The 27204-nt window shown below is 38.7% G+C and overlaps 1 protein-coding gene across 5 annotated transcripts in view; it reads left to right on the top strand.

Annotated features, from left to right (window-relative positions):
• Positions 1 to 27204, top strand: part of DGKI (diacylglycerol kinase iota) — a 442305-nt gene that overhangs the window by 380208 nt on the left and 34893 nt on the right. For all 5 annotated transcript variants that reach the window (XM_045063016.1, XM_045063015.1, XM_045063018.1 and 2 more), the window contains one exon: positions 6437 to 6462. In XM_045063016.1, coding sequence (XP_044918951.1) covers positions 6437 to 6462 — 26 coding nt within the window. The remainder of the gene's footprint in view (positions 1 to 6436; positions 6463 to 27204) is intronic.

Raw genomic sequence — 27204 nt, 5'->3', positions numbered from 1 at the left:
AATTTGTTCACTCTTACCACTTTTATTCACCGTAGTACTGAAAGTCCTAGCCACAGCAATCAGACAACAAAAAGAAATATAAGACATCCAAATTGGCAAGGAAAATGAAAACTTTCACTATTTGCAGATGACACAGTACTATATAGATAAATTGAAACACTCCACCAAAAAACAAACAAACAAACAAACCCTGCAAGAACTGATAAACAAATTAAAGTCACAGGATACAAAATCAATGTACAGAAATTTGTTGCATTTCTATACACCAATAGTGAAGCAGCAGAAAGAGAAATTAGGAAAACAATTCCATTTACAGTTGTACCAAAAATAATAAGTTACCTAGGAATAAACCTAACCAAAGAGGTGAAAGACCTGTACTCTGAAAACTATGACACTGATGAAAGAAATTGAAGAAGACACAAAGAAATGGAAAGACATTCCATGCTCATAGGTTGGAAGAGTAAGTATTGTTAAAATGTTTATACTACCCAAAGCAATCTACAGATTTAATGCAATCGCTATCAAAATACCAACAGCATTTTTCACAGAACTAGAACAAACAATTCTAAAATTTGTATGGTACCACAAAGACTTCCAGTAGCCAAAGCAATCTTGACAAAGAAAAGCAAAGCTCAAAGCACCACAGTTCCAAACTTCAAGTTATTTTACAAAGCTGTAGTAATCAAAACAGTATGGTACTGACACAAAAACAATCACATATATCCAGAATAGAATAGAAAACCCAGAAATAAGCCTACAACTATATGGTTAATTAACCTGGAACAAGGCAGAAAAGAATATCTGGTGGGAAAAAGACAGTATCTTCAATAAATGCGGGTGGGAAAACTGAACCACTTTCTTACACTATATACGAAAATCAATCCAATAGATTAAAGACCTACATGTGAGACCCTGAAGCCATGTTCTCCCAGAGGAGAACACAGACAGTTGGAACTACACCAAAATAAAAAACTTCTGCAAAACAAAGGAAACAGTCAATGAAACTAAAAGGTAAACTGTGGAATGGAAGATATTTTCAAATGACATAGTCAATAAAGGTTTCAGATGGAAAATACATAAAGAACTTATAGAACTTAATACCCAAAACAAGTAAGTTAAAAAATGGGCAGAAGACAACAGCATATAGTTCTTCAATGAAGACATTCTAGATGTCCAACAGATACGTGAAAAGATGGGCAACGTCACGCACCATCAGGAAATGCAAATCAAAACCACAATGAGATTTCATCTCACATCTGTTAGAATGGCTAAAATCAAAAACACAGAGAACAAGAAGTGTTCACAACAAGAGGTTGTGGAGAAAAAGGAACTCTCATTACTGTTGGTGGGAATGGAAACTGGTGCAGCTGTTCTGGAAAACAGTATGAAGTTCTTCAAAAAGTTAAAAATAGAACTACCATATGATTCAGTAATTGCCCTTTAGTAAATACTGATTCAAAAGGATATATGCACTCTATGTTTATTGCAGCATTATTTACAATAGCCAAACTATGGAAGCAACCAGTGTCAATTGATAGATGAAAGGATAAAGAAGAAGTGGTATAGATAGGTAGATAGATGGATAGATTGATAGATATCTACAATGGACTGTTATTCAGCCATAAAAAAGAATGAAATCTTGCTATTTACAACAACATGGATGGAGCTAGAGAGTATTATGCTAAGTGAAATAAGCCAGTCAGAGAAAGACAAATACCATAGGAATTCATTTGTGTGGAATTTAAGAAATGAGGCAAATAAGGAAAGGAAAGATAAAAGGGAGAGAAGGAAAGACAAATTACGAAACCAACTCTTAACTATAGAGTCAAACTGATGGTTACCAGAGGGGTGTTGGGTGGGGGCAGGGGATAAATAGGTGATGGGAACCAATGAGTGCACTTGTGATGAGCACAGGGTGAGGTATGGAATTGTGAAGTCACTATATCTGTATTTCTGAGACTAATACAACACTGTATGTTAATTAACTGGAATTAAGAGTTTAAAAAGCCAAAAGAAAAAAAATCATAGAAAAGTAAATCGAACTGGAAAACAGGAAGACACTTCCACAAAGCAGTTACTTAAATGGATGAATAAATGAGTGGCTTATATCTTAATGTATTTTTAGTTATTATGGATCTTTTACCTCCTCTCAATATTCTTTTTCCAGTGTAGTGGTTAAGGAAAGTGGTTTAAGGAAAGAGTCCTTAAGGTGTGTCTATAATTTACTGATTTGAAGACTCTGGACCAATGTTTGCTCTTTTCTTCTGCTGTATTGGGACTATTTCATAATCACTGTTATTTCTTCTTTATGTTTCTCATCACAGAGGCCCTATTCCATCTTTTACTCCTTCCTTCATTCCCTCCTTTCCTTTTTCCATTTCCAGATTTCATGGAGAATTGACAGGTCTCTCAATAGGGTTCATCTGTCCCTGCCATTACCTTTTTAGTGTACTCCCACCTTAAGTTTTGTCAGCAGATCCTTATCCTGCTTTCTTCTTAGAATATTTTTGTGTGGTTATCATGCTGGTTTCTTTTACTTTTATTACTCATATTTGTTTTGGAGGCATTCTTTTTGGAGCCATTAGTTTGGGAGAGATAATTAGGCATAGTGGGTTTGTCTGTTTCTGAAAGCTTGACTTTGGGTCTCTTTTCAAATTCTTTTTTTAACAGCACTATCCTCTGGGATTTGATTCCACTTCTGACTAGCAAGGGCACCTGGCTCAGAGCAGAGCACTTTCTGCTGAATTTTGTGGTGCACCGTTGTAGCTCATATCTTTTGAGATCAAAATATGCTTTCTCTGTCTCCCTGAAACTTGGCCCAATTTTTCTTGTACTTGGTAGCTTTTCTTTACAGATGATTTCAGTTTATGGGTATCTTTTAGCTTAGTGAAAGACGATGCTTCCTTTTCTGTTTCTCATTCTCCCTGTTACTTTTCATGAATTTCAAAGAGAAGAGCAGAAGCTTTGCAGTAATAGTTTTTAACTTGTCTCCTGCCTTTACTCTTGCTTTTTTCAAATATTCTACTCTGCACAGCCTGCCTGATCAGAAGCACCAATGAGAATGTATGTCTTCACTGCTTCAGAAACTTTCTTCATTTAGCTTAGAAGGTAAATTATCAGCACGTCAAAATGGCTTGTCAGGCCCTGTATGAAATGGTCCCTGTCTATTCTATTTCCAGTCCTAACTTATCATTCCTTCATATTTTTGCCACACTTAGTTTCTTGTCTGACTGATAACGTCTTATGAAATTTCCTATCCATGTTCCTTGTTGTATGCCTCGTGCCTCTGCCTGACATTCTTCTCCTTTCTTACTTACCTAACAAGCTTCTGCTCATCCTTCCAAGCCCGGCTCCCATGCTTCTTGCTTTCTGAAGTTTTCTTTCACTCTTCCAGAACAGAATGGGTCTCTCTCTCTCATGTTCCTTCTTTAGTTCATACGTCTTTTGATGACTACACTTTTTTCACTATAATCATTTGTTTGCCCATTTTTCTCCTTTGATTGAATTCCTTGAAGTTGGTAGCTTGTTTGGTTTTGTATCCCCATCATGAAGCACAGGGCCTCGTACCCAATAGGGTCTCAAACAATAATTATTATGTAGGTTTGAATCGACATAAATAGAAAGATTTAAAATAGGAGAGAGATTTTAAAATCCAGGACTTGAGTTTTTGGTTTTTTTGATATTGACCGAATTTGAGTATGATGTAAATAAAAGTGTTTTTCTAAAAAACCCACAAAACAAAACGAAGCAAAATCAAATATAAATATTCTCCGGACTGTCATAAAAGGCTAGTACTGAGGAAAGTGGCGAGAACTCAAAATCCTGGAGTTCTTTGAATCCCGATCGTAGTTTGCATTATGAGAGCGATGCTATCCCCGAGATAAAGTGTACATGGAGGAGAAATAAACAGGAACAGAACCACAAGTCTTGCAGGTTCAGTGGGAGGAATGAGCAGTGAACTCTTCTGCATTCCTCAGTTGTCAGGTTGAGGAAGATTATCTGTTCCTACGGTTCAACCTCTCTCTTTTAAAAATAACTACTTCTCTTGCTGATTTCATGAATTTTCCTCTCTCCTGAGCTAAGTTCTGTAAAACTTTTTATGCCCATTTCCAGCAATAATGGATGGTGTGCATGTCTCAGTAGTATAATTTAGTGACTCGTTAGAGTGAAAGGTGAAATACTGAGTGAGGACTGAAATACTCCATATGTCTTAAAATTCCACAAATCCAGGCATGTGGGAGACATTCCGCACAGAAACTCAACATGACTAATCCTTAGCAAACACTCTGAAATGGATAGTTCTTCCCCACTGCCTAGACCACTGCATCCCCTGGGGACTTTAACCAAGCCATCTGGAATTTTTCAGATTTAATATTAGTGCTTTGCTTTCACAGAAAGGCACCAAAAGCCTTGCTTCGCGAGCCTTCCACCTGAGACATTCAGTCGTCTGTTGGCATGGGTTTTTCTTTGTTCCTAGAGCTCCATGAGAAATTAATGGCCAACAATCCAGGATGTGTTTTTGCTTAATTCCCATCAGAAAACCTAGGGCTAAAGATGTTACCTTGTTGCTGACTTCTTTTCATGCCCAAGCATCTTAAGAAATTATCTTATTTCAAATATGTGTTTCTCATTAGACTCACTTTTCATTCCCATTCACCTCTATTCTGCACTCTCTCCTTTCTTTTCCTAACCACTAAGGCAGATTGTAGGTCTCTGTTGCTAGGTGTACTGGATGTCTTCTGGCTCTGGGAGTGCTCACATTTTCTCCATTCTGGAGCTTGTCTCAGTCCCTAGGTCCTTCTGCCCGTGGCTGGCCTTGGAGCTTGGCAAACCAGGCTTGCGGGTGGTTTGAAGGTGACATGATGATTTTTTTGAGGTGCTCCAAAATGTGTTTGAGTCTAAACACCTGTGTGGTAGTGCTGACATTAATTCAATTCAACAAATATTGATCAGGGGTCCATTCTGTTACTACATAAACAATGGTCCTAGTTTTCTGTTTGCTCACAGCCCAGTGGGGACGAAGGGTTTGTGATAGTATGAAACAGAGAAATCCCTAGGAGAACCCAAATAAACCCGGAGAGGCCAAGTGGCATTTCTCAAGCAGCCAACTCTGCAGGGATGGCTTAGGCTGGAGGAGGTTCCCTTTCAGGAGTGCCTGTGCCCATAACCCAGATACCAGTTTTCCCTCTACCAAATCTGGGGACCCTCTGTTGTTTTCACATGCAAAGGTTCAATTGAAGAGACTGATAAGGTTGAAATGATTTGACACTTTGCCACTTTGCCACTAAGGGAACTTCCAGGCTTTCCCACCATGACTGCTGTGTCCTTTACTGACTACTCCCATAATGGGCAAAAATATTAAAGCATTCTCAAGCATCCCACCATAGCTAAAATCTTCCTTCAACCACTATGCATCCATATAATGATTCTTGCCTCAACACTAGTTATATTAAAGGGCAGATTCCTAAATGCTTGCCTTTCCCTTTGGTCGTCTTCTTGCAGTGGACCCCCAGCAGGTTGATCATTTAGAACAGAGGATGCCTTCTGGCTGATTTCTTGCCTTTCCCTTCAAATTTTTATCACCTGTTAGTACAAAATTATATATCTCACTTCGTCCCAAGGAAAGAATGAGCTGGTAGAGTCAAGACTGTATCATTCAAACTTGAGGGGACTTGATCCTCAAGACTGTGTCTGTATCGTTCAGAGTAGCTCAATTAGTGGTCAATTATTGCATTTGTATTGTGAAGCATTGACATGATGCTTCATAGGTGTCTTCCTAATGTAACTGGAGCTTTTGCATAAACAGTATGTAAAAGTCATCAATTTATAAAAGTTCTGTGGGACCCCAGCGGTTGCACTCTTGTCTCATCTTGGTTCTTACGGATTTAGAGCTATGAGGCTTGCACACAGAGGGCAGTCTATGTCATGCTCACTTAAACCTTAAATTCCACAGAGTGGAAACAAAAAACAAACAACAATGATAAAGGTACATACCATTTATTTTACTTCTGTCTCATTTTTTACTGTCCAAGTAGATTTCTTTTTACTTACACTCAATCTAGTGCTTATTTACATTCTCTGGAGGCCTGGCCTTTGGTGACATCACAGGATTCCATCCATTACCACATTACTATGACTTTTCTATTTGTGTGTCATAAATCTAGACTTAACTAAGTTTGTTGCAGTCCCATGACATAGTGCAGTTGACTGAAATTTTATTAACCCTAACCACTCAACCAGTCCAGGTAAGCTTTGGGAGTGATCAATCAGAAAATACCATGCAACCAACAAATTAATTACACTGCCTACTATATTGACTTTCTATTTAATTGAATTTGGGGATAATATTTCTAGGAGATTATTCTTGATCATTATTGCATTTATAATTATCAGTATCATTTACAAAACATTTATCATGCTTATTATCTCGTTTTAGGTCACCAGTCTCTTCAGAAGATCACGGTAAGAATTTGTCTTACTTATACTAATTCAAGATTAAAAATTGAGTTCCATTCCGTGCATTTCACTGTCAGAGGAAAGAATTATTCAAGGAAATGTTTCTAAGACATTGGCCTTGTGTTTTTTCCGTGTGAAATGTCATGTACTTTTAAAAACTCAGTGTATCCTAGCTAAATGTGATATCTTGTAATATCTTCAAATCCATTATAACAATTTTGGTTGACAAATATTATGAAGCTTACTGTATCTACCTGATTTTTGTCCCATCGCTGGATACATTTTGTGAGTTGGGGTTAGCCATGTAATTTCTCTGCATCACAGATTTTCATCTTTAAAATGAGAGTGTGTAGTAGGTACTCCCAAAAGTCCCTTCAAGATTGGATGTTGGAATCTGCCAAAAGTAGTAGAAGTCTGAAATGAACCTAATCAGTAGTGGTGTGAATTGTTACCCCACTGAGGTGAGTTATTCACATTTAAGACACAATTATTTCATTCAAAGGATAAAATGTATAGTTTTGTCACATCTATTTTTGGGAATTCATTTATTCAGTCAGTCATTCAAAAATATTCACCGAGTGTCTATAGTGGGTCCATGATACTATATAATCATGTTATGCAAATATGCTTTTGGGGGCCGTCTGCAGAGACAATGGGATATGTGACAGAATTTCCCCCCTAAAAGAGCTTTGAGCTTAGTGGTGAAGGGAGTGGTAGAAAGACCCATACCTCCCACAATATAAAGTAAAATGTGATTAATCTTACAAAGGGGAGATACACCAGGACTTTGAGTAGTACTGGCATTCCTCCTCATGCCAGCCCTAAGTAGTGAAGGGCACCATTATGTATTCAGCCAACTAAGTATAACACAAGAAAGCTTCTGTCAGATTCCCTCTTCGTTCCCTTATTCTGTTCGGTCACTAAATTTTATTAACTCTGGTTTTCATATTTCTTTTATCGCTATTCTCTTTTCCATCCCCACTGCTATAGCTTAGAGGCTCTCTATGTCTTACTTAGACTTTTAAAATTGCCTTAAAACTGATGTCCCCTCCCTAGTTTTCCATCCTCTAATTCACTCTATCCTTGGAGAGCACCACACTGTTCTTTAGCAAAAATCTACTCCCATTGCCTCTGGGTTGAAATCTTATCAGTAGACCAACCATTGTATTCAGCTTTCTGTTACTGTATTTTAAGGTGGAATGGAAATCCTAAATGATGGAACCTTTGTTTCCTTCTACTGCTTTTTGCTTCTTTTGCCATCTTTTCCCCTTTCTTCTACCTGTGCCGAATGTTCTAGCCATGTGGTATTGCATCTGTTTTCTGGAACTCACCATGTGTTCATATTTCCTGTTTTTATCCATACTGTTCTTTCTGACAGGAAGCTACTCCTCATTGCAATATACACGGTTTATACTTACCATTTGAGACCTTGCTAATCATCTCATCCTCTCTGAAAGCTTTCTGACACACTTACCATTTACATGAAATATTTTTCTTCTAGAATTTAACACATAAATTTGATGCCTGATTTACCTGTCTCCCTGCTAGACTGTGAGTTCTTTGATATAAATCCCAACAAATAGCAAACATTCAATAAATGCTTATTACGTGAATGAGTTAAGGACAAAGAGAGGGAGTTTTAGGCAGGCATATTCTGCCATATCATAAGATCTCTCACAATATTGAAATGAAGATGTATCACATTCTCTGAAGATCATAGGGCAAATCATGTGTAGATCTCTTAAATCACTATAAGGTAACGAACCACCTAATGATGACCTATTACAGTGTGCTACTTTGCTCATCAGTGTTGGTATGACTAGGTTTTTCATTGCATATTGAGGGATCGTTGGGCTTCTAAGTTCCATTGATTCAAAACTTGTGTTTTGTTTTTTTATTTTGATCTAAGGTTTCCCTAAATGACTTGTTTGCTTTGGCCTTCCAGTCTGTTAGAACTTATCCCCTATTTCCAAACAAGGGGTGTTGGGGAAACTTGTGAATTGTCATTCTGTGGTTTGCTAGTAATTCTAAAGGGGTTATGAACTCTCGGTGAGCAGGTGGTGGCATCCTTGGAAGTCCTTGAAAAATGTCTACCACCAGAAAGCATACTTGCTCAGTATGAATAACCCATCAGAATTAATTATTTTAGGAACTATATATGTGATTAGTTAAAGAAATATCATCCAGATATGAGGGCTTTTATATTTTTATGGCTTCAAAACTTATTACATGTCCGTGCCTCTTAGTTTGATTCTGCAACTTCCAAGAACTACTCAAAGATGTAATGTGAAATTTTGAGGCTGATTTGTCTAATCTTTTTACTTTTCCATCATCCTCTAGCCCAGGTATCCTTGGAAAATATTCTTATCCTTATCTTTTATCACCAAGATTTTCTACTAGCACTTAAAATAAAATGTCTTCTCATGCCTATACATTTTTAAGTGTTCCTGTTTTCTGTGATTCACATTAAATCTCCTGAATATTCTATCAAGTGATAGAATGATATTATATTTATACACAACAATGATATTATAATATGCATGTCTTTAAGAATGGTAAGAAGTAAAAAATAAAAAATTTAAAAAAAAAGAATGGTAAAAAGTATCATTTTTGTTTTCTCAAACTTAGTGATAGAAAAATTGAGGCAAATGGATTATGAAATTGGGATATAAAGCCCCATGCCTCTTGACTTTCTATTTTGTTAGCTCACTTCCAGTGATCTTACTTTTCTCCCTAATAACAGTTGCTCTGGCTTCAAAACAGATTTGTTCTTGAGAAAATCTCATTTTCCGTAGCCCAATATCCCTGGCATTCTCAGTTCCCACAGATTACCTTTCATAGGAAATAGGCTTGAATATCATGGCTCTGTCATTTACCCTCTCTTAGCTTCCTTGCCTGTAAGGTGGAGCTTATCATATCATATCTACCCTGCCTACCTCATGGGATTATGAGTTTAAGTGGGAGATCGTCTGTGAAATCACTTTCCAGTTGGCTGAAAGCACCCCAAAACACAACGCTCTTATTGTCCAGGCACGGATGAGGTGTGAGTTTATTAGTGATGTTTGCTAAGCATTGCGTTCTGTCTTTGAAAAGTTAAAAAGTGTCCTGTTGAAAAGTTAAAAAGTGTCCTGGGGGTGGAGGAGGGGCAGAAAATTGCTATCATTAAATATTGCGTTTTCATTGGAAACCTCATATCTGGATGAGGAAGAGTGAAATGGTTAATACACAATGCAGCTTATATTGGCAAAGGAAAGATACAATTCATAATTAGATGTGGGGTCCTATAGAAAACTGACCATATAAGGCATAAGTGAAATGTAAAATGTTCTAGTTGTATAATATAGTATCAGAGTCATTAAGAATAAAGGCTTCAGTAGACACAGTAGATGTATTATCCTTGATTTTTTAGTGGGGGAAACAGGCTCAAGGTGCTTAAATAACTTGCTTAAGATCACACTAGTGATCAGCTAGTAAGTGGTAGAGTTAATTTTCAAACCCAATTCTAACATCTACCTCTTACTCATTTATGTACCCTGTCTCTGGAAAACAAAAGAAATGATTGTCCACATTAAGGTGAATTGATAGAATTATTGAGAGGGGGGGAAAAAAAAACCTCTTCTAACAAGGGTTTATTTACTACCATGTAAGTAATCTCTTTTTAATGACAAAACAAAACAGAACAAAAATAACAGCCTGTCTCTCCTGCTGGGAATGATTTGTCCCTGTAGAAAAAGTAAATACCAATGTCACATTCTCTCATAATTAGTTAACTGAGTGAAACGAAGCTTCAGGGAAACCTGCCACACCAAATCCCAGTGGAAACATTACATTTTAATGTTACAGCTGCAACCTGGAGTCCTAGCCCTTGTCAGAAGATAAGCCTGGCAGTGATTGATTGCCCTGCCCTGGGAGTGTACTGCCTATCACCTCATCATTTAAATTGCCCCGGGAGCCCTTCCTGTGCCCAGGCTGCTTTGCCTGAGCTCTCAGATTCTGTTCTGTCATCTTAGGCTGCTTATTTTGGGAACCCTCTGTGAATGCCTCTCTGCCACTGCTACCTGGGGTCCTACACGGGCAGACTGTCTTCAGCTAATGTCTGCTCACTTCCCAAACACAGGACAGTCCCTGGCTCTCTTGCAAGGAAGTGCCAACAATCTTGATTCCCCCTGGGAGTCTAAAGCAGGCATCGCCTTCCTGTCCTCCCTCCTAGACCTGCTGGCAGTAATGGTTCTCACATTACCTGGTAGCTTTTTTGCTGCAACAGTAACCCCCTGGACAAGAGTAGGAGTAGCAGGTATCGAGAAATAAAAAATTTTAATGACCACAATCACTAGCGTAAGGGCCCAAAGAGGAGTCTCCTATTGGACTTGGAAGCAGTTTTCCTTTGCAGTAGGTTGTGCAAAACAAAAACAAAAGAAAACCCCAAAACCACACATTGTGCAGTGGCCTAAAGCTCTTTCATATATCAATTACTATCTCTTGGCTCAAAGTCATAGATTGATTTTTTTTCTACAATATAAACATATATGTACATATATGCAGTTTTACTGATACAATGTTCAGAAAAATGTACAAAACATTTGCCAGCTCCATTTAAATGATAACCAAAAGGAACTACGGCTTGTCCAGCCCCCAGGCTAAGAAATAAAACATTTGCAGTCATCTAGAAGCTTCATGTCTCCCTTTCTGTTTCCATTCCCTTCTCTCTCCTGCAGAGATACCTCTCTTCTGCTTTTTTGCTAAGAATTTTCTTGTTTCTTTTGATCATTTTACTACATATACACATATTCCACATATGAATGTGTGTGTGTATATATATATATATATATATTCCAGATATGTGTGTGTGTGTATAGATTATCTTATATTGAACTTTCATAAATTGAATCCTATTGTAACTTCTTTTGTCCAAAATGTTTTTGTGATGCATCATTGTTGAGTGCCTGACTATATTTATTTCATTAATTTTTCATGCATAGTATTCTATTTATGAACATATGTTTATATTTCCAAATTCTGACCAATGTTTGTGTATACTCCAGGGTTTGGGGTTTTGTTTGTTTTTTTGTTGTTGTTGTTTGTTTGTTTGTTTTTGCTATTGCAAACAATATCATTATGAACATTCTTTTTTATAACTCCTTCAGGTTCCATATATGAGCACTTTCTTAAGGTTTAAACCTGAAGACGGCATGGTTAGGTAGTAGGTTATACACCTATTTAAGTTACCACATAATGGCAAGTTGCTTTCCGAAGTAATCGTTCTAGTTAACTCTCAAACTGCACTCAAGAAGAGTTCCCATTGACCCACATCCTTGCCAACACTCGATGTTGACTAATGAAGAATATTTTCCCAATCTGATGGGAAAGTCAGATGGTATCTTAGGGTTTTAATTTGTGTGAAATGATTACACATCACATTGAGCATTTTTCATATAAGCCATTTGTGTTTACTTTTCTATGAAATGTCACTTTATTTCTTTTGCCCATTTTGTACCCCGCCCCCCACCGCCCTGGCTGCGCTGTCTTTTTCTTAATGATTCATAAACATCTCTATGAATTCTAGGTAAGGGTTTTTTGTTGGCTATGTGATATAATTTTTTTTCCCCAGTTTGTGGTTTATCTTTCCAAACTTTACTGAGGAATAGGTATTCTTTAATGTAATGTAATCAAATTATTAATATTTTCTCTAGGGTGTCTACCTTTGGTATGTTCTTTAAAGAAATCTTGTCATAGGATAGAATAGCCTAAGGATATTCTCCCATTATTTCTTCTACTGTTTTTATCATGTTAAATTTCAATTGTGTCTTCATTATCTTGGAAATGATTTTGTGGCTTGAGAGAGATAAAAATACAGTTTTATTTTTATTTTTTTCATGTATGTACCAGTCATTGTTATTTATTTCCTTCGCTGACTTGCAAAGCCTATTCTATCTTCCCCTCCCCTATATGTGGATTTCTAGATTCTCTTTTCTGTTTTATTGATCTGTATGTCGATTCCTGTCCAATGCACATTGTTTTAATTGCTCTAAATTTGGTAAAATCTTGCTATCAGGGAGAGCACATACACTAAAGTTTGTTCTTCTTCAACAATGTTTTAATTTTACTTGGACCTTTGCTCCTTCCTACAAATTTTAGGAATTTTAGGAATTTCAAAACTTCATCAAGTTTTATTTCATAATTTTCATGGAAGTTGCATGAATCTATAAATCAGTATAGAGAGAATTGATATTAGGACAATGAGTCTTTCCATCTCGAACCATTTCACTTTACATTTAATTGGGTTTTTTTTTAAGACTAACTGGCCTTTTGAAACGCCTGTCCATAGAATTTCTTCATTTTCTTCATGAAGGATTTGGCCGTCATGAAGGATTCTGCCTTCGGCTCAGGTCATGGTCTCAAGGTCCTGGGATCCAGGCCCGCATTGGGCTCTCTGCTCAGCAGGGAGCCTACTTCCCCCTCTCTCTCTGCCTGCCTCTCTGCCTACTTATGCTCTCTCTGTGTGTGTGTCAAATAATTTTTTTTAAAAAAATCTTTAAAACATTTGTATTTTCTAAATGATCTTTGTTGGCACAGTGAAATGAAATTCACTTAGAATCTTATTTCAAATTTCTTGTTTCAAAATCTTGGTTCAAGACTCCTGCTAAAAAAGTTTTACATTCATAAATTCTACTTCAGGGTTCTTTTATTTTTTATTTTTTATTTTTTTTTAAGTTTTTTTTTTAAAGATTTTATTTATTTATCAGAGAGAGAGGGGGGGAGAGAGCAAGCACAGGCAGACAGAATGGCAGGCAGAGGCAGAGGGAGAAGCAGGCTCCCTGCTGAGCAAGGAGCCTGATGTGGGACTCGATCCCAGGACGCTGGGATCATGACCTGAGCCGAAGGCAGCTGCTTAACCAACTGAGCCACCCAGGCGTCCCTTCAGGGTTCTTTTATGAGGAAGGAATTCTGCAGAGATATTATCATCTGCAAGTAATGAGAATTTTGTTCCATTCTTTCCAATGATTATGCTTTGTTATATATTTTTCTGGTCCTTTCTGTGCTGATTAGAACAGTACAGTATTGAATGAAGTAGAGATAGACAGTGTCCTTGATTTGTTCCTGATCTCAGAGTGGCTGGCATCCACAAGTCACCAGTAAGTGTGAAGTTCACTAAGAGGTAAACAGCCCTGGTGATGTTGGTTGTTTGTAGAGAGCCTCTTCAGGATTTTTCCCTTGCATCCAAATGTGTTCAATTCAACAGGTATTAGAATTTTAATGAATACTTTTTTCTTTATCTTTTGAGATAATGATTTTTCTTTCTTTGGTGTTATGGTGTACTTCATTTTCTAATAGAAACCAGTATCATATGCATGAGATAAATTCAAATTGGTTATTATATTTATCTCCTTTATATATTGTTGGATTCAGTTAGAATTTTTACATCCATGGTCCTCCTTGTGATGGGCCTCTCATTTTCCTTTCTATTATACAGAGCACATATGATATACCTAGCTTTATAAAAGGAATTAGAAAGTATTTCCCTGTTTTCTAATCTCTGGAAGACTTTTGTATAACACTTGGTTTATTGATCTTTGGAATACTTTGGAAAACCCCATCAGTAAAACTATCTGGGGATGTCATTTCCTTGGTAGGAAAAAATTCAATCTCAGATTCCTAGTATTTGTTTATAGAGATTGTCAGATTCTCTATTTCTTCTTACTGGTAACTTTTTTTTTTTTAAGGAATTCATCTATTAAAGTTTTTTCCATTTTTGGCACTAATTTTTTATAATATCTAGTTATCTGTGCAATTTCTGTGAGATCTGGAGTTACATCTATCTTTTCATTTTTAATATTGTTTGTGCTTGCCTCTCTTTCTTGTGTCTTCCCCCTTCACCAACCCCCACAGGCCTTGGAGCTCTCATTATTTTATTGCTTTTCTTTCAAGAAACTTTTTTAGCTTTATTGGTCTTATTGGTATTATATATTTGTTTTCTTTGTTGTTGGTTTCTTATGATTTCCTTTATTCTAATCATTTGGCTTATTATTATACTTTCTTCTGCTTTTTTCTAACATAGACAATTTATTTTTTCAAAGATACTGCTTTATTTGAGAGAGAAAGAGAGCGTGTGCATGCATAAGCCTGGGGGAGGGGTAGAGGGAGAGGGAGAAGCAGGCTCCCTGTGAGCAGGGAGACCTGTGCAGGGCTCAATCCCAGGACCCTGGGATCATGACCTGAGCTAAAGGCAGAAACAACCGACTGAGCCACACAGGCACCTAACACAAACAATTTAAGTATATGAACATTATCTGAATGCTTTCCCTTCTCCATACATCTCCTGGAATTCTGTTTAGATGCCTGATAGACCTTTTGATGCTATCCTGATAGACCTTTTGATAGACCTTTTGATGCTATCCTACCTTTTGATGAATTCTGTTTAGATGCCTGATAGACCTTTTGATGTATCCTGTATGATATCCTACTCTCTTTTATATTTTATTTCTCCTTGTTTCTCTGGAATGCATCCTGGATAATTTCTTCAACATTGTTTTCTTGTTTTTTTACTGATTTATATTTATGTGTTTTGGATTATTCTTTGAGCCACTCATGTCCTTGGACCTTTATGCACCAGAGTTCTTTAAGTCCTTCAGAGAGGTTTGCCAGTCACCAAAGAAAACTACCAAACTTGATTAATTTAAATTAAATTCTCCATTGGTGAGTTTGTGTGTGTGCTTGTTTGTTTCTTGTTTTAGCTACACAGGGAACACAGACATTAATTCAGAGTGCGCAGTGTTCAGCAATAAATTCCTTGTTTTGGGTTTTATGTCCACACAGCATCAAGTTTTCTTGTTAAATCCTTTGTAGGCTTTATTATTCATTGTGTACTGATTTATCTCTTCAGGGGCACAATTTTATATGGGGGTCTATTTGGGCAGGTTCCTGGCTTTATCTTCTGTATCCCGTGCCTCACACTGCCATCAAAGGGTGGCTCAAAATTCTCATCATGTCACAGAAACCTTTAGGGCATCAGGTAGTTTGGGTATCTGCTCATCTGCTAGGGTCAATGGATTCACTTTATTTAATGGGTTTATGGATTCTTTACTGTCTCTCTTAATAGTAGGGAGTGAATGTGTATGATGAGTTTTACTTTATTTTTGTTGTAAAATGAAACAAATATATAGCTTGACATAATATGTATATATATATGTATAATATATGTGTATGTATTATACATATATATATTATCATGGTACTACACTCATAACCATCACTGAGGCCAAAATATGGAATTCCTTCCATGTGTTTCCATCCTATATGCATGTCTCCAGGCCTCTAAAAGTAATCACTATCGTGGCTTCTGTTGGTTTTTTGTTGTTGTTGTTTTGGTAGGGTTTTTGGGTTTTTTTGCATATCTATAAAATCTTATTTCTCACTCTAGTTTTATCTAGCACACTCTAGATACTATAGTTTAATCTTGCCCATTTAAAAAAAAATAGTATGTCTTTTAGGTCTCTTTTAAACACCCATTCTCCACCTATTCTTTTCTTTTACTTAGAATTTATCTTTGAAGTGTGCAAGCCATTTGAACTGCAGACTTCCACGTGGGGGATTTGGCTGAGTGAGTGAACACTGACATACAGAGGCTTGATCAAACTCAGGTCTCATCTCTTTGGCAAGTCTATTGGTGAGAATGTGTTATTTGATCAAGGGCAAGTGATGTCTGGATTTTGCTGTTTTATTGATGTCCAATACCTAGAGTTATTAATCGAGGTTATAAAATTTGCTGTTCTAATTCTACTTTTGGGGATTTTCCAATTCTGTCATTTTATAAAGAGCCACTTCATCTCCTCTAATGTTTGATGACTCAGTAAAACAGGCCTTCAGGAAAACAGAATAAATGTTCAAGTCTGTCCTTTTATTTATCTGGTTATTAAATTAATTAGTTGAATCCTTATGACTGTAAAAAATGAACAGTTTTCAAAAATCTTGATGAATCATGATTTTTTTTAAGTAGGCTCCATGCCCAATGTAGGCCTTAACCTCAAAACTCAGGAGATCAAGAGTAGCATACTCTAATAATCGAGCCAGTCAGGTACCCCATGAATTTTAACATAGTTCATGGGCTTCAGTACAATCTAGTTATTATTCTCATTGAAGTTTAAATTTTTCTGTTTGGCAAGAAGGAAGTCCCTTCATGTTGACTCTAAGTCCTCCTAACATTACTCTAATATTCTTAGATAATTTCCTTAATACCCAACCTAGCAAGGTGTTTCAGACTCATCTTTTTGTAGCTTTTGCTTTTTGCCCTAGATGCCATTTCTCTAAAACCTCTTAGATGCTTTCAGTGAAAAATAGTATTTCAAGATCAGAATTTGGGCAGTAGATACTACTAGTTCATTGTTTCATGTTGAGATAAAATAGTTATATTTGCATTCAGGATGTGTGTGTGTGTGTGCATGTGTGTGTATTCATATATACATGCTCAATCTTTTATTTTAGCCCACACAATTCAACTAGAATTACTGAAAGAAATTAAAACATATTTCCTTGCATTTTTATTGATTTGTGATATATTGGAATTAAAATCATACAGCCATTGCACAGTATTATTTCTCCCTTTTAATATTTGTTTTTGACCTAGTTGCAGAAGTAACTAATTAATGCTCATCACAAGTCTTTATGTTGAAATCTCTCTAGTTATTTTGATTTTCTGAACCACATTTTCCATGAGATCCCTTAGGAAAATCTCTTGAAAACATTATCTTTTGGGTCGTTTCATGTACTAGCTTATCTGGGACTTTTACCCCTAAAAATTGGTTGTGGCCCATACAGACTCATCATGTCACATGTGGCATGAAGCATTGCTTTTAAAGTCTGGATATTTCCCTTATAAAATTCTTTATTTTTTTCTTTGTCTAGATACCCAAAATATTTTTTTTTAAGACTTATTTATTTTAGAGAGAGAGCATAAGCAGAGGGAGGGAGGGAGAGAGAATCCACAAGCAGCCTCCCCAGTGTGGGCAGGGCTTGATCCCACGACCCTGAGATTATGACCTAAGGGGGAACCAAGAGTCAGCCACTTAACCTACTGAGTCCCCCAGGTGTCCCCAAGATATTTTTCTTTAATGTACAATACTTTTTTGAAAATATACCTCGGCGTAGATCATCTTGAGTCATTCCTGTTCTCAAGTACATGATATACTATTTAAATATCCTGTTCAGTTTCTAAACTTCCAACGGTATTCTTGAATACAGTATTTGTATGTGTTCTCTTCTCTTGCTTTTGTTTCCTTCTTCAGGAGCTCCTCTTATATGTTTGATCTTCTCTATGTATCTTTAACGTTTGTCATTTCCTCTCATATTCTTTTTGCCCTTTTCCTTTTTTAAAAGTTTCATTATCTGTTTCTTCTACTTTTCTTAAGACTTTACTGGTTGAATTTATTTATTCCTGTGTTCCTTCTAGGCTGTCTTCATTGGAAAATGATTTTTTTCCCTCTTATTTCTAGTTCTTTGAATGACATCATTTCTGAATTATTCTGATTAATGCTATGCTTGATACAGTGTATCACTTTACCAATACCATTAAGGTCATTTCAAAAAGTATGCTACTATTTTTCGAGCAAGTTTTTGTGGTACACTTTCATTGCTTCTAGGATTTTATTCTGTCCTTTATTCTTTTTTTTTCCCCTAAAATAACTTCATATGATATTTTACTTTCTTTGCTATTTTTATACGAAATTCATTTTTCTGAATTGTGGAAAGAAAAATACATTCAGTTAGCTATTCTCACTTCAGACGGCTCTTTTTTCTATGGGTTTCGTGTCCTGTTGAATTGTGGTGGCTTGCTTTCTCAGACTTCCTGGTTTTGATCCATATCCTTGCTTTTATCCAAACCTCTTCCTTTACTCCTGTTGGCCGTATTCAGCTCAGCGTGCATTCCACTCGGAAAGTCAGCCTCAATCCTGATTTGGGGTCCTGTTTTGAAGAGGCGTCCTAGGTGGTCAGTTTTGAAAGCTCCCAGAAGTTGCAATGCTCTGGGCACTTCAGTTTTTCCTGGGGTCCCTTGTGCGGATTTGTCAAGCGAATGGGAACAATTTCTGAGGCTATTCTTATCTGGGCGCCCTGGACTTTCCCAGGACCACCTGTTGGCTCTTCTGGGGCATTCCTGCCTTCGGGATCAGGTGCGTCAGCTGCCCCACTGCCTTCCTGTGCTCTCCTGTGCAGACACCGAGAGAATTCAGGTCTTTGGGCTGTAGTGGCCTCTCCCCAGCCATTTGTAATCTTGAAGTTTGTGAAGATACCTTGTTACCTTCTTTTGAGGATTGACCATGTGTTTTGGTGCTTTTTTTTTTTTTTTTAAAGATTTTATTTATTTATTTAACAGAGAGAGATCACAAGTAGGCAGAGAAGCAGGCAGAGATAGAGGGGGAAGCAGGCTCCCTGCTGAGTAAAGAGCCTGATGTGGGGCTCGATCCCAGGACCCTGAGATCATGACCTGAGCTGAAGGCAGAACACCAACCACTGAGCCACCCAGGTGCCCTGCGTTTTGGTTTTTTTACCAAGTTTCTCTGTCTCTGTGGGGATTCAAATGGGCAATAGGGAAGGCGCTGGTTGTGATGAGCACTGGGTATTGTATGCAAGTGATGGGTCACTAAATTCTGCCCCTGAAGCTAATATTATACTGTATGTTAACTAACTGGCGTTTAAATGAAAACTTGAGAAAAAGACAAAAAAGAAGCATTCAAAAAGTCTGCTGCAACTATTACCACCACCTTCCCATATTTCCTGGTTTTTTTTTTTTAAATCCATCATTTTAGCTTGAATTGTTAGGGAAGGTTAGTGTCTGTGATTCCCCTTATTATCAAAAAGAGAGCCCTATATTCATCTTTATTCAAATAAAAGTTCAACACATTGAAAGTTATATATATTTTTTAATTTCTGCTGGCCCCTGAAAATGAAAAATTAAAACAAGAACAATTTATTTTTGAGAAACTCAGAATGGAGGGATTAATTAAGGTTTGGGTCCTTGTGTTTCAGCCAAATAATTTCAACTACTCCTTTGGAATTATGTGGGATAATAGACTCTGAGGCATATTTAAAACTTAAAAATATGTCAGTGTTTATTAAAACTTAATAAGTGCCAGGTGTTGTCCTAAGGTGTGTTCTGTTGAGCCTTAGAGTTTAAATGTTTTCTTTTAGGTCACACCAAATGAGTATATACTGAACCAACCACTCCATAGATTTTAGATATATTTGGTCTACACAACAATCATAGTAATACTATTATCCCCACTTGACAGATGAGGAAGCTAAGGCACAAATCTTTTAGGTGACTTGTCCAAGGTCCCATACATAACTGGTAAGGCTTAGAGCTCGGATTTACACTCAGGTAATCTGTCTAGATCCAGATCCCATTCTCAGCTACTCAAGCTGAGTAGCTAAGTGTTGGGCTCCCTGTAGTAGGAAATCTTGATTCTTTCGGTTGAATGGAGAGCTCCTAATTACTGGGTGGTTATTTATCCTTAAAAATGAGGTATATATTCTTTCCATAGCAGTGGCCAGTACCCTTGATGCAGAATGTTTCAAAGATGTGTTCCTGATCCACTGCTCCTCTCCTCATACTTCTTCCATAATCAAGGAAATGGTTTCCTCGATCAAGGAAACAAATCAAGGAAAACAACTCCCTGCTGATAGCATCCATTTTTTTAAAGGGTAGAATTCTTGAAAGGTAGCTATTTCCTTAAGAAAATATCATAACAGGAAGACAATATTATGAACAGAATAGTAGTATAGATTATGAAAGCTGGATGTTTTTCACTTTTATTTTAAGTAGTGTAGATTATGAAAGCTGGATGTTTTTCACTTTTATTTTACTATTTATTAGTAAAATGCAATGAGTAAAGTAAACTCAGTAGTGATACAGATGGAAACCTCACCGATCTTTAACTGCCTCACTGGGAAGAGTTTTCAATATTGGTCATCACAGTGTGCCACTTTGCAATGACTTGGAGCTAACTAATGCAAAGTAGCTAGAGTGTTTTTTTTTTTTTTTTGCCCCATACTCTGTTTCTGACTATGCAGTCCCCCATTGGCTTTTTAATTAGATTCAAACATTTGAGTGCTCACTTTTAAGGCCCTTTCTTACCCTGGTCTAGCTCATGTTGCCTTAGTGAATTATTTCTCCTCCCCAGCTCGTGGGCCCTCTCCAGGTTCCTCTCCTTTATATGCTCCAAGCCATATGGCTTGCATCACCTCCTACCATCTCTCTGGCAGGCCACCTTCATTGTCTTTCATTCAAGTCCCCTCTTTGGTGCTCATTAATTCCCGCATGTTGGAACCACCTCCCTAGATTCTAGGGACAAACAATGATGAATTTTCCTGACAAACTCAAATGCCCATGATTTTCCCTTCCCTATTCACTTACTGTTTTTTTGAGTGTATTCCAAATTTCTCCCCCCATGGGTGGTGTTGCCCTTCTTATTTGACTAGGAGCCCAGTGAATAGAGATGTTTCCCCATGCTATGCTGTGCCCTGGCACAGAATTGATTTTCTCCATACAAATCTCACTGTTGCATTCGCTGCTGTATGTGGTGTTGGCAAACAGAAACTTTCAATACACATCTTTGAATTCCACTGTAGCCTCATTAACATTGTTCCCTGTTGTAGAAGATAGGTTAGTCCTGGTCCTTTTCCAAAGAAATTCAGCTGGTAATGTGCTGAAAAAAATGGCCTTTTATGGTGGTCTCACTGGGTGCTCCCCAAAGACTGTGTGAAAGGAGAGGAATAAAAATGACAGCATGCTTTTCTTTGGCTAGCCTTCTTTCACATTTCCTAGGAAAACAGACAATCACTGCTGATTAAAAAACAAAATAAAACAGAATAAGCAAACAGAACAAAACCCAAACCCCTGGGCTCTCCAGAATCAGGTTATATCACTTTCTGTGTGTCCTGACCCTGCTCTTCTCTCTCTCCTCCCCGATTCTTAAATCTCACTATTGACTCTAACCACATAATCCTTTGATCCTGTGGTTTCTTTGGAGGGCTTTGTCGGTGACCATCGTCTAATTATCTTTTGAAGCCTCATTAGAGATGAGTGTATGTTGAGCGGGAGGAGTGCTCTTTACTGAGATTCACCTACCACTTGGCTTGAGTTTCCCTGGCCTCAGAGAATATTCCAAGTACTTAGAATACCACAAAGTAAGAAAAGGACAAGAAAGGAGAGAGGAGGGGAGAGAGCTAACTCCCTGGTTTGCTTGTACGCAGCTGGGTCAGAAGAGGTCATCAAAGAAGGTCGTGTGTCATGGCTCCTCTGGTCGCAGATGAAGTGTCACAGATCTCATGCCTGTAGATCGGTCTCTTGTCCCCCAGGCAAGTGTGTGAAAGGGCTCTCGGCAGCTGCCTGACTTGGTCTCCATGTAGTCATCTATAAGAGCAGAAATGAAGAATCAAATTGTGCTTACTTTTTAAAATTTACTGTGTTTCCTTAGGCCTTCTACTGTATGAAATGATAGGACCTGAGCTGTGTCTACACCCCTGTCCCCAAGTGGCTGAGCAGATACACTGACGGTGACAGTAGTACAGTCCTGACAAGGTGGTCATTGTTACTCAATTTGTCTGTTGTCTACTTGACTAGAGAAGCCCCAGGATCCAATCAACACCTTTTCCCCAGTGAGCTCCACCGAAAGCTTCATTGTTCTTGTGATGCCTTCCTCCCGCAAAGAACTATGTGGCTGCTGGTGACCGCTTGCCCTGAATGACAGTCTTGGCCCAGGCCTCCCTTATCGTGCTTACCTGTTGCAGAACACCAGAATGTCTTCTCAGTTTTTCAGTCGGCTCCTGGAAGATTGGTCCTGGATATTTAATAGTGTTCCATCCTGGCACATTCTGGATGGAAGCGTTGTTTTCTGTGCGAATTTTGTCTGGCCATGCTCTCTGCACTAGCTCATTAGAACTGTAGAAATGGCCCTCAGTCCAGCTCGTTTTCAAGCTAACGAGGTCAACGAAACACTGCCCCATCTGGCCAGCCTTCTGGGTCAGTCCTCATCTTCTAGGTGCACTCTGGGTGCTCAGCTTATCGGGGCACAACGGTTGCAGCTACAGACAGCATTCCTTCTTCTGGTCAGCATGGCGGCACGTGGCGCCTAGAAGCAGTTCCTTCCTACACCATTTCCTTTCCCCGGTGCAAATATATCTTTCTGTAGCCTCCCTCGTCAGAGCTGGGGAAGCTTAGCACATGAAGACGCTATGACTGTCTTCCTCATGGCTGACCAGAGAGATGAGAGCAAGAGAGGACCTCTTTTCACCCCCTAATGACATCCTAGACTGTCTGTCACCAAGTGAGGGAGAAGTGTGGTGCCCCGTCTTGGAAGTGATTCTTGCATGTGCTAGGTTTCCATCTTGGCTTTGCCCCGTGTAAGCCATGTGGCCTCGAGCAAAATGACTTAACCTCATGAAGCCTCAGTTTGTCATCCTGAATGGGGATGATGACAGTTATCAGTACATATCTAGCAGTTGTAGCATGAGGATTAACTTAGATAGTATTTAGCTCCATGCTTAGTGCATAGCTGACTTGCAAATGTTCACAAAAGAAAGGGACAGGGCAGGAGAGTAGGTGTGCCCAAGAGAGCAGCAGGAGCTATCAATGTCAAATACCTAAAGCAGGAGTATCTTTTTCTATAAATAGACCTGCTGTGTCATATTTGCACGGACTTCGGGATATTCTTCAAGCATACGGGCTTCTGACTTTGCTGGAACTAAACATGTGCTTCAGGTTGGTTACACCCCCGTGGGCAGAGAGTGACTCGTTTTGTTCTGGGCAGTGGACACTTGCGTGTGGATGGTAGCGGCGGGCAAGGACAAAAGTGTTGTCTCAGAGTGGGGAGGACCTGGCCCAGCCCCAGCTCTGTTCTCCGCAGGGTGGGGGCGTCTGGGGTAGATCATATCCCCTTAGCCCTTGGTCTCTTCAGAGATCAGGCAGAGCTGGCGCCACGTAAGGCATCTTCTGTTCTCTAGACTCGGGCCTCCCAGCCGCAGAAGAATACTGGGCAATGAGATACACGAGGAGAACCCCAAAATGTCATCTTCAGGTTTGGAAGGGTGTTTGGGAGACACCCATGTCCTGCTTTCTATGGGGCAGGTGTGTGGATTCCTACAAAGGAGTGCTGGCCTTACTATTTCTGCTTTTGATGATGACACATGGTGATGTGATGATGACACATGGCCCTGCTGTTTCCACACCTCGCCAGATTCGCCTCCTGAAAAGAAAGAAAATCAACTTTGCAAGTGCATAAATGCCGCAGGCCGCTTTCACACTGGTAGCTTTCTTTAACAAGGTAATGATATACATTGCTATTTAATTATGCAGTTTCCAGCTTTTCTCCTGACAAAGCAAGGCCCCTGTGCTTATGAAAAAAAGGATTTGTAAATAGCCAGAGCCCACTCACTTGTGCAGTCTGGTGACATTTCCATCGCTCTTGTGCCCCACTAAGTAAAGGCAATGATTTCAGCCATTGCCAAAAAAAAAATTAGAGGTGGTGTTTTATAAGACCACAAAAAAGGTCACGGAAACCAAATTGTTTGTATAGCTGCTTGTTGTATTTCTCTGACCGTGTGCCTCTCTGGACCCCATATCTTCCCTAATTCTGCGGGCTCCTTCTCAGAAAACACGGCTCACTCCAAGATGTTCTTTGGGCATCTGATTTCCCAGCGGTCTTTCTAGTTAAGCTCCTTTTATATTTGAGGAAGAGAGTGATAGTCTTGCAAAGTTGGATTCTGACAATGGAGTTGGTGAGTGATTTTCAGTGACTTAAAAAAGAAAGTGTTTGGCCTCATATCACTGTCTGCATCTTAGAAGCTGTTCTTCCAGGATGCTCTGCTCACTCCCTCCCCGGCTCTTTTCTCCCTACCCCCAATCTAGACATCCCCCTTTCTCAAGGGGGACTGCTTATCGCTTATGTACCCACGCCTCTACACCAGCCGGACTTCTCCACAGAAAATTCTCCACCTGTATTTTCTGCCAATGCAGATCTTCCCTTTATGGACAATTTCTCACAACTTCCCTAGGAACTGATTCCGTGCGCCACTTTCTTTCCTTAGCACTCAGGGGCTCTGTGTGGCTGTGTAAGGATACATGTGTTACTTTAGAGATCACTCTTTTTTTCCTTAAGAATATAGGAGTTCCTAAGAAGAATGAAGGTTTAGTTTTCATTTCTCTTCACGGCAATTGGTAAAATCTGTTCCTTAGTAAATATCATGGAAGATTTGCCCACATCCTGAAGCCTGTTTTATTTTGTATCTTCTGAGCAAGCTTCAGAACTAACCATTTACTTTAGAATTCGTACTTTTAAGGTGTGATGCTGCTTAAGTCAACTTAGCAGAATGTCAAAGTGAAAGTTAAAACTTACTGTTCATTTTTCTGAAGTAAAATGCTTATTTTTTCTATGCTTTCAATTAATATCTGTCTTATGCAAATCTGGGGACCGTTCAAACTTAGTCTTTGATTATAACTTAGGTCCAGGTACAAATTGTATTTACACTTAAAGTGAAACAGGCTGTAGAAAGTAGCTTTTAAAGAAAATTGTACACTTTTGCTCCACGTGTGTTTTGCTGGTGTTTGTCCCTGAAAGCGACCTTTGCTGTTAGCTCCTCACTGGTTTTAGTTGTGTTTCAGTGAGGAATGTTTTGGCTAAACCTGATCTTCTTAGTTCAAAAGGCCTTCATCGTCCAAAGTGGTCAGAATGCTGCTAGGCAGTGATAAGGTACTTTGCGTGCATCCCAATGACTGGATGACCCGTAAACCCATCAACTTTCTGAACTCCAGAACACACTCCTTTGTACTTGGATCCTGGCCTTAAACACCATTTCCCATACGCAGTCTTGATGTTTGGTTAAAACCAATAACCATCCATCACTTTCAGGCCAGGTCAGATCTGCTCGCGGCTATCACGGAATGAAATATGAGCACAGCTTTGCAACCCAAGTTCCTTTTAGAGGTCCTGAAGGACACAGCTACAATTTATCAGAGGAATTCAAGGAGACCTCTCATAGGAGGAAAGCGGCCCGACGTTGAGAGGTGGGATGAGGCGGAGGCACTGAAGCCATCTCCAAGGCCCTCAATCAAAGTCATTAGCAGCAACATCTGGCTTCTACTCGGCACTTTCGAGGGAGACAAAGGAGATCCGTATTTATTAGGTCTTCCATTTCTCTTTGCTTCTCAGGATTATAGCTTTAGCATTCACATGCTGGGAAAGCAAAAAAAAAAAAAAAAAAAAAAGCTCATCAGCCGAAGTTAAAGTCTCTCAACATTCTAGAGATGGGGGACCTTTGGAGAAGGCAAGAATTTTTTGTAGCATACTATGAATCTTAATATGTACTACTTTATTCACATGTTAAGAAGGAGAAAGAGAAAAAAAAAAAAAGAAGGAGAAAGAGTGTTACCGTGTACTATGATTATTTGGGGTTCGTGAATAGGAATTTAGTAAGGTGGAACCAGACGAAAACACTTTACATCCATGAAAAATCCTTCCTGTTGGTGGAGGCTTACTAGTAATTGGACAGAACAGTTGGTGGGATTCTGTAATATTAGCACTAAAAAGGAAGTGATATTTTTCTAGTTTTAAGGGAATAGTTGGATATTACTGCAGAAGGTGGGACTGTATTTTTTTTTAAATGTTGGCTACTATGTCCAAAGATGATAATATTAATATATCATTACTAGAGAACATACTAATTTTGCATTACTTGGATTCTCAGGAGGACATTTTCAAGAACCTCTCTCATCCCTCCTATGACTGTTTGGCATATATTTTACGCAGCTGGCTGAAAGTAACCTACTTTCAGGGGAAGTAGGGGAAGACCCGTGAACTTGACTTCTCTAGCCCAGTGCGCAAAGCAAATTAACCCATGAAATTTCTCTTAACACTGACCCAAGGTTTACTGCTGATGTTCTAGGAAAAAACCATTGCTTAGCAGAAGGCTCTGATTTGACCCATAATATAAATATTTCTGGTTTAATGAGATACTTACCATGTTGTTTTGCTGCATCCAGTAAATACTATGAGATGCCTGAAAAGATAGGAAAATAGTCTAAATAGTCTAAACTCCAGATTTGTCTGCCAAGCGTAGCAGGGGCCAGTACAGTGGGCTTTCTTCCATTCCCTAATAAGTTTTCCTTGATTCAGGGTTGGAAGAAGATTGAATGATAGCTCACAAAATCACCAGACCATAAGTATCAACCAAGCACTTCGTGTATTTCTTGTACTAGACTAATTACATACATGTCTTGTACTAGAGTTTTTGTTGAAAGATGGGATATAGACAAAATAAAAAGAAGTGAAAACACAGTCCGTGTGCTTGTGGCTTAAGTGCAGAGATGGGGTTTCCACATGTGAAACAACCAGAGAACGATTTCACAACCACAGGTAAACAAATGGGGTGTCAGGGAGGGACATCTGGTCCCCGCACTGTTTATAGCTAATTCCAGGGGGGAAATAAGAGAAATGGAACCAACCGCTTCTGAAGGGAGCACGTCCCGGTCCTCTGGCAGCAAGGTGGAGGTTTTCTGCCAGGAGGGAACACTGGATAGGGGGCTGTTTGTTTTTTCTCCAAACAGGAAACGCCTTCCATGCCAATAGTAGCTTCAAAAGGATTGCTGCAGCAGATGGAAAGAACCCATATGCATTCATGCATTCAATTAGCAGGGACTAATTCAATTTGAGGATTAACCCTGTCATTAGAGAGAAACAAAACCTATTTAAGTCTCCCATCTAT

Source organism: Mustela putorius, unplaced genomic scaffold, assembly GCF_011764305.1.
Source record: "Mustela putorius furo isolate JIRA1106 unplaced genomic scaffold, ASM1176430v1.1 tig00003845_pilon_pilon_pilon, whole genome shotgun sequence".
Taxonomy (NCBI): Eukaryota; Metazoa; Chordata; class Mammalia; order Carnivora; family Mustelidae; genus Mustela; species Mustela putorius.
This window is presented reverse-complemented; position numbering and strand designations above follow the sequence as displayed.